Source organism: Empidonax traillii, unplaced genomic scaffold, assembly GCF_003031625.1.
Source record: "Empidonax traillii isolate 1590-97213 ecotype Southwest subspecies unplaced genomic scaffold, ASM303162v1 scaffold750:size552251, whole genome shotgun sequence".
NCBI classification, from domain to species: domain Eukaryota; kingdom Metazoa; phylum Chordata; class Aves; order Passeriformes; family Tyrannidae; genus Empidonax; species Empidonax traillii.
The window spans coordinates 437,151-445,821 of record NW_020955943.1 but is presented as its reverse complement, the minus strand read 5'-3'; the positions used below and the strand labels follow the sequence as shown (position 1 = coordinate 445,821).

The 8,671-nt window shown below is 39.5% G+C and overlaps 1 protein-coding gene across 1 annotated transcript in view; it reads right to left on the bottom strand.

The window, feature by feature from the left end:
• Positions 1-1,603: 1,603 nt before the first annotated feature.
• Positions 1,604-8,671, bottom strand: part of OCA2 (OCA2 melanosomal transmembrane protein) — a 167,897-nt gene continuing 160,829 nt past the window's right edge. The window contains exon 24 of the mRNA XM_027900810.1: positions 1,604-2,186. Within this exon, the coding sequence (XP_027756611.1) occupies positions 2,099-2,186 (88 nt within the window). The 3' untranslated portion in view covers positions 1,604-2,098. The remainder of the gene's footprint in view (positions 2,187-8,671) is intronic.

The window sequence follows — 8,671 nt, the reverse complement described above, 5'->3', positions numbered from 1 at the left end:
CACGAGTTTGCTTAGGATTGGCAGGAGGGTTTCAGTGTTTCAGAAGCAGGATATGGGTTTGTTTCATTTTTCTATCCCTTGCAAAGCACAATAAGAAATAATTAGCACACAGCATTATGCAACCATAGTCTCACTTTTATACTCCTACATGCCAACACTGTTTTAATAGAATAGGAAAGAAAAGAAAAGAAAACCTGAAATCATTGTGTTTTAGCTGAAGCTGATTTTGCATTCTCTAGGACTAAATGCAACAGTTTTTGCACAGCCAATGACTGCACCAGGATTGCTCCAATATGAGTAATGTTGAGGGCTATAAAACACTGTGCAACTATTTTTAACCAGAAATCAATGTTAAGCTGATTAAAATAAATGTTCCTTTAATTGCAACAGAATTCCAGTTATTACACAGTAAACTGCTCTTGACATTGAGAGTGAGACAGGCCAAATCCAATTTCAGACAAATTGTTTGAGGAGTGTCTTTTTAGGCTCATCTGTTTATTTTTTGTTTTGTATCATTTTGATCCAGGCTTTTTGCAGGGCTTTAGTGGGGTTTTCTGGGGTTTTGTGGTGGCGGTTTTGGGGGGTTTTGGGAGGTTTGGGGCATTTTTATATATATATATATAAAAGGAAGTGGAGATTATGTTCGTTCTGGGAGAAGATCTTATGTTCTACAGGTGGTCACTTTTAGAGCAACCTCAAGGTTTCTCAACAATGTTGCAAAACTCAGCTCCATCATAGGACACTTCACCAATCCAGGGTGCTGAGCATGGATTGTGATGGAAGCGTTGGTGGGAGGTTCTGGGGCAACAGAGAAACCTCTTCTCCTCTGGTTCCACACACCTCCACTGTCACTTAATCTGCTAGGAGGGGTGGCAGCAATCCTTGCTTTGAGTGGGTGCTGTGCCTCTTAATATCATATTTCAGACTTTAAAAAAAAAAATCATGGTGAGGATTACAACCTGCATATGAATAAAATGGGATGTCTGATTAATTTCACACCCTTTTGTGGGATATACTGCTTCTTTCTCACTCACCTGGGTTATCTCAAGGACTAAGCAGAAGGCTCCCTGTAATTTAGCCTTGTCAACTCGAGTTGCACTCAACAGGCTGCCAATTTTTCTGACTCAAGATAAAACAGACCCACCAGTAATTCAAGCCAAACCCACTAAGGTTTTGGAAGATGGGGATTGAGCCCTTGAATGCCTCACAGGACTTAATATCCATAATGAGGATTTTGACCTCTTCTGACAGCCAATTATACAATATGTGGTTTAACAAACTATGATCCTTAGAGATAAGGAAATCAAAGCAAAAGTATGATCTCATTCTTTCATATAATGCATTGCACTACTAAAATATTTAGAGTACTCCTTCAGGAAAGTGAATTAATAATTAAATGGAAGATGCCCAATGCTTTATCACAATTTATGTCCATACTTCTGTAAGAAGAGGGGCATTAATTTATTTTAAAGAAAAAAGAGGTAGTCTAACACTGTTTAGGAGTTAAAAACGTTTCAAATGAAAAACAAATCATCCACAGAATGCAGTCCCAATTCCAAAATAATAATTCCTTCCACAGCACATTTTTAGGACATGTGTTTATTTTTAAATGTAGATAATGATACATCTTTCATAGTGTACAGACTTTCTGCTTAACTGTCAATTATTACAACTTGAATATTAGTTACTTTCATACAAATAGCTAAATATATTGACAAAGAAAAATGAAGCCCTAAAAAGAAATTACTGAACATCTGCTATTGTGAATGAGTTTTTCATCTGTGACTATACTCGGATTGTGTCAATACAAACTTTCAGGCACAGCATACTCCCTTGAGATGCTTCCTTTTTATCTGCACAATAATTGCATTCATAATTAAATATATGGATTCTTTTAACTTTGATTGTCTAGTTCTGCAAATTGTTCATAAAACAGAAGGTTAAGAATGACCAAACCTGATGTTTATGCTGACAATCAATTTGATTAATACCATATGTTGAAGTTTTACACATCTTTTTCTTTTCATATGTGTTCTTAGCATTCTGATATAAACTAAATGAAAGACAAAGCTTATTTGAGTCTTGAAAGTATAAATTACTATGAGTTCCAACCTACTACAACATGAGCAACAAGAAGATAGCACATCCCGATGGTACAGGACACAATCATCATGGGGAAACCTAACCTGAAAGAACAAGAAAATCAAGTAAAGATTAACAAGGATACAACAGTTTGCTCTCCAACCATTTTACAAAAAGGAAATTTAAATTATCCTATACATACCAAGAGACAAATATGCTTACAGCAATGCCAAAAGCATAGATGTACTAAGCATAGGACAGTCTAATAGTCAAGATTATATTTCTACTTCCAGCCTATTTTAGTGATACGTGGTCAAAATTTGCATAATTTCATTGTTTTCAGGACATCTCCTCTAATGTACACTGTCTCAGAATCTGGTGTGCCTTGTTGTTTTATTGTTGGGTGTTTTTTTCTCAAAGTCAACATGCAATATACCAGCAAAAAAATGATTCTTACAAATTATGCAGCATTAGAATAGATTTTCAAGGGTATATCATTTCAGATTAGTTGTGTAACCCTGGTATGGCACTCTGTAGCTTAATATGGATGAAAGTCTTTAAATTGTTACCCTGTTGATCTGTAGTCAGCTATCATTCCTCTCACCAGGTTTAACAGACTTGAGTACTAACAGACTGTTAGAAGTCAACCCCAGGCACCTGTGAAAATGCTAAAACGCTGCTGTTCTATCAAAACAACTATTTCTTTCTCACCACAGAATGAGATTTTGGCTATGATATGGCTATCTTTCAGCTGACAAACAGAGACAGCAGAGACAGACAAGTGGAAAGGATGTTATGGAGTTGGCCAAGTCCTGCTCTGCTAAATTTGTAGGTCTTTCAGATGTGTGAAAAAAAAGAAATTTTCTGAAGCTCAAAAGCATTATTGTGTGATACTTGGGATCTGTGAAGAACCACTGCTGTGATCACATTCATTTTTTTTTATACTACTAAAATCACAAGGAGAACTGAGACGAGAAATGGTCATGCCACTAATGAGCCTCCTTTTATACTTTTTTTGTCAAGTTCAGACAAGGATTTCCACAAAACTCAGCAAAGCATGACAATGTTCTCTGAAGTACAGCATTTCATTTATGCTTTTCCTTGAACTAAGACCAACTTACTCCATGTGGGTATATTAACTGTGCCTTTTTGCCTTACTTATTAGGAGCCCTTAAGAAGGTTCCTCAAGCCTCTCTTACAAAGCACTAACAAAGATGCTCAGGAGGACACCATTCTCTGACCTTGGTTGAATGAATAGCTCCTTCCACTAGGAATCTACAGCTAGAAGGGACCACTCGGAGCATTAGGTCTGGTCCCCACTTTCTCAGGCTACGAAACCACTTGCATAAAATGGAAATGAAGCTTCTCAATCTGTCACTGACGTCTGCTTTCTACCTGCAGCTGCAACATCTTTCTAAACCTGGAGATCCTCATGAGACATGTTTCCTTCGTTGCTGCTTTTCTGAAAAGCTGACTGCCAGAAGTGTAGATGAGACCAGCAGATCAGAAGTGCTATCACCTTTAACAGTCATTGGTTCGAGTTACTAACAAGGGAACTTTACCAGGAGTGAAAGTTGCTGCTAACACAAAAATAATCAGCTCTAATCTATAAAGTTTGCAGAATACCTAGGAAGTTAATAACACAAACACTCAAAAAAACCCATTGGAATTATTTAGGGAAGAACAAGTTTGTACATAATGGCTACTCTTCATGGCTGCGGTTGGTCCAGTATCAAAGTGAGCCAATCTCACATACCAGTAGAAATATATGCAAACGAAGAATAAAAGGAAATCCTTGCAAGACAGGAAATGTACAAAGAGAAAACTGACAGGGCTGACAGATCATCTCATTTCAGTCTCCTTGACATTCACTGGAAGAAGCTGGACTGTCTCCATGTGTCCAGAAAGTGTTCCTGTGTCCATCACCCAATATTGCCTGCAAGATCTGCCCTGAAGGACAGTTCCCACCATGCCTGGCTCCAGAGGTTTTCTCCTTCCTCTCTCTTGGGTTTTGGACCTGGTATCCTAGGCTCCTCTGCAGTTTTGCTATCGGGCATCATTACTGCTATTCTGGCTCCAAAGACATTAGTGTTGAGCTGCTATTTGAACTTGGGAAAAGAGAAAGTGAGAGTAGAGAGAAGGGCCAGCTGTGTCCAACAGGTGAATGGTGAAAGGAGTGAAAAATTTTTAAAAAAGGGTCATAGAATTGTCAGAGCTTTCAGATATTTCCTGGAAAGTCTGAAATGCCTTTGGAGTATTTATTTTTCTTCTTTTTGTTTGTATGATCATGCATAATACTGCAGTGTTATTTTTTTTCTAGTCTGACTGGTCAGATCGTTGCTTTCAAATGACTAGGTTCTTGAAAGAGCTGAATCACTGTTCAATCACTACATTATGATAGAGCTGATAATATTGTAAAATAGCTGAGCTAAAGCATCTCCTGAAGTTATTTTAATAAAAAAAAAAAAAGGTAAAATTAAATAAGTAAATTTGCTGGCTAGTCAACTGCTTCTCAGACCCTTTCCTTTTTTCTCTCAGTAAATCTGATCTGTAGCATTCCCTAACCTCACTTAGACAAAAGTGTCCTTCAGTATATCTAATGAATGCTCCCTGCAGCTCTACCTACATGACAGGCTGGTGAGCTGGAGATTGCTATAACTCTCATAAGAACACCGGCTGTTGTTAGCAAACACTGAGCTGGCACTGGGAGGAGTGGAGACAGAGCAGATCCTAATCTGTATTAATGCAACCTAACAAACCTCCCTGGAGAACGCATAATAGCTCAGCAGTGAATGGCAATATAATGGCTTTGTGAAGACTGGCAAGGGGAGGGAAGGACCCAAAAAGATTGAAGGTCTACTTGATCATTGAAAACAAAACAAAAAAGCTCTCTCGAGCTTGGAGGAATTGCATGAAGGAAAATGGATTAATTATACAGGGCCACATACAGGAGTTATATCCCCACCATCACAGTGCCAGTCAGATGTGTAGCTGGAGCCAAAAACAGCCAGTCTGTGGAGGAACCTCATTTCACTTAGTGTGGATGTCTGCACAGGGCACAACTGCAAAACTGTAATTCTCATTGCATGGACAATTACCCCTCAACTTGAGGTCTGAATTTCAGACTTGCTGGCCTGAGCACTAATGTAATTGGATCAAATTCAATGTGGAATTTGTGTACCGGAGAGAGAGAAGATAAACTCAGTCAGTAAGTATTAGTTACTGCATAGTTAATCAATTACTTGAGTTGGTTCAGTGCCCTGTCGTGCTATTTACACTAACCATTGCTCTCCCCCAAGGAACTTAAAATTCCTGTTCCAGGCCGCATACAACACTATGTATAGCTGAAAATGTTTTCTTAAGTTATATTAAGTCTAAGAATTCATTTTAAACAATGTAAAAATTACTTCCAGGAACTCTCATTTCAAGCATACTCCTTGGAGTCAAAAAGCGTCATGTCATTCAATTGCTACTGTCCAGCAAAAAGGATCAGTAGAGTTTAGAAGTCATAAAAACCTTTCTTGTACTAAAACTTAAGATTCAGTAGGGATATTTGGCATAAAAATTTTTGTGTCCTTGCCTCTCCCTCTCTGCAGACAGGGATATGCACATAGCCAGCATGGTTTAAAATGGTACATCCTGACTCTCCACAGCCAGCTGAGGGAGTTTTTACCACCACAGAGAGGAAGCAAGGTCAGATACAAGGAAGGAAAGGATGGCAGGATCTAGCATTCACCTCATTTTCCCCCTTCACCTCTTCATATTAGAAACTCACATGTAAAACTGCTATCCAATTGAAATCGGCCAGCTTAAATATACATGAAAAACAGATGTCAGCTCAGTGTGAGATAGTGAGAGTATTTCTAGTGAGAGCCATAGGGATTTGTCTTGGGCAAAATTTTACTTAATAACTTCAGCAATCCAGTAACAAAGAGCTCGCAAATCATCCCAGTGCGAGACAGATGTCAGACTCTGTGGAGAGCAGAATTCACTATGTTCTTAGCAAATCAAAATGAGAATTTGAAATTAAGAAAACGAAACTCTCTGAAGGTAACTGTGAAATATGTATTAGAAGTCAACCATGGGCAAAATAACAGCAAGGAAAGTGAAGCTTTTCACTGGAAATGACCTACATATTTTTAATTCTGCCTCACTGCAGAGCCTCTGGCACTGTATTTACTTAGAGAAAAGCAAACCTGTGTGTGATTATTGTGGGAATAAATTTTATTTTTAATCAGTTTCTCCAGAAGTGAATATTACAGTTTTCTTAGGTTATAAATTTATCCAATATTATTTGCTAAATAATAATAGTGAAGCCTTTGGAGCTGGAATTGAGTTTTCTTGGACAAATTGATCTCCTACATTACCTAAAGTTCTATTTTGTGATGCTTCAATACCCGGTAAGACCCAGTATTAAAGGACCCAAGTTCAGTGCCCTGTTCTGCCTGATTTGGGACATGAAATAATACAAGATATTCTCATGCATGAAAACCTTGCCTATAGGCACTACCTTAATTGACAGCTCATAACTTGCACAGCCTGTGCATTCATGGGAAAATCCGTGGAAGGAGCATGCCCCCAAGGAAATGAGGAACTTTCAGTGGAAAAACAACAGCAGAAATCTCCCAAGACCAAACCACTTGCAGTGAAAGAGTCTTGGTGGTAAAGAGGGGTAAGAGTTAAAAAAAGTTAAAACTAATTTCTACTCCTATTTGTGTTTGCAATTTAATGCACAATATAAATTCAACTGGTGGAGTTTGCATCAGGCTTAAAATTTTGCTTTTCTTGCTTCATCTCAGTTTCATACTGTAAGTTATGTAGAAGGTATGACATCAGCTTTGCAGAAAAGGACACAGGGTTCATAGTGGACACAAAGTTGAACATGAGCCAGTAATGTGTCTTTGCAGCAAGGAAGGCTAATGGTATCTTGGGCTGCATTAGGACAAGTATTGCCATCAGGTCAAGGGAGGTGATTCCTCCTTCTATTCAGCACAGGTGAGGCTACACCTTGAGTGCTACATCCAGTTCTGGTATTGCCAGTACAGGAGACATGGGTATTGGGCATAATGGAGAGAGTCCAGTGAAGGGCCACAAAGATGATTAAGGGACTAGAGTATCAATAATACAAGGAAAGGTGTGAGATCTGGAACTGTGCAGTCCCGAGAAGAGAAAGCTCAGAGGGGAACTCATCAATGTTTATAAGTTATTGAAAAGGTGGTGTAAAGAATACAGTACCAGGCCCTTCTCAGTGATTCACAATGAAAGGACCAGAAACAGTGGGCACAAACTGAAACACAGGAAGTTCTGTCTGAACACCAGGAAACACTTTTTTACTATGTTGTTGACAAAGCACCGGCACAGGTTAAGAAAATATATTCCAAATGTTTATCATATGCCCATGACTCCTTCAAATCCAGACACCTGTAGTAGCTCAGAAAACAGGTGGCTAAATCTGAAGGGATCATTACTTTAACATTAAATTGCTATGAATTTCATATAGTCTGTAATTACATTAAAATTACAGTGTGGTTACCTACTAGTTACCATACACAGGAGTTACTGTGTAATTTAAAACACAGAACAAAACCTATAATTCTATTTTCTTCTATCTGTTTTGAGTCTTTGCCAAGATTTCCCATAGAATTACTGCCAGTAGTAAACTTAAGATAGGGAAAATCATACCCTGAGTGAGAAAACATAAAAGTGTTAAGTTTGCCTGCTACAGTCTAGAACATCCTCCTAAAGGTGTTTTGCTGTAACGTAGACAGTTACATGCAGAACAAGCAATGGGCCTTTCCTTGGCCTTCTAAAAGTACGACTACCAAAAGAAAAAAGTGCGGGGAACTTCAGGCATGTCAGCCTGACTTCAGTGGCAGGGAAGGTCATGGAGCAGATCATCTTGAGTGCCATCACACAACACTTGCAGGACAACCAGGGTATCAGGACCAGTGAGGGCAGGTTTATTAAGGGCAAGTCCTGCTTAGCCAACCTCATCTCCTTCTATGACAAGGTGACCCACTTAGCAGATGAGTGAAAGGCCACAGATGTTTTTTGCCTGGACTTTAGTAAAGCCTGTGACGCTGCTTCCCACAACATTCTCCTGGAGAAACTGTCTGCTCACGGCTGATGCACTGTTTCCTGGGTAAAAAACTGGCTGGATGGCCGAGCTCAGAGAGTGGTGGTGAACAAAGTTACATGCCAGTCACTAGTGGTGTTCCCCAGGGCTCAGTACTGGGGCCAGTCCTCTTTAATATCTTTATCAGTATCTAGAGGAGTGGATCAAGTGCACTCTCGGTCAGTTTACACGTGGCACCAGGCTGAGCAGGAATGTTGATTTGCTGCAGGGTAGGAAGACTTTGTAGAGGGAGCTGGACAGGCTGGATTGATGGGCTGAGGCCAATTGTATGGAGTTCAACAAGACAAAGTAGCATGTCCTGTACTTAGGTCACAACAACCCCATGCATTTCTATAAGCTTGGGAAAGAGTGACTGGAAAGCTGCCCTGTCGAAAAGAACCTGGGGTGCTGGCTGACAGCCACTGAACATGAGCCAGGAGTGTGCCCAGGTGGCCAAGAAGTCCAGTGGCATCC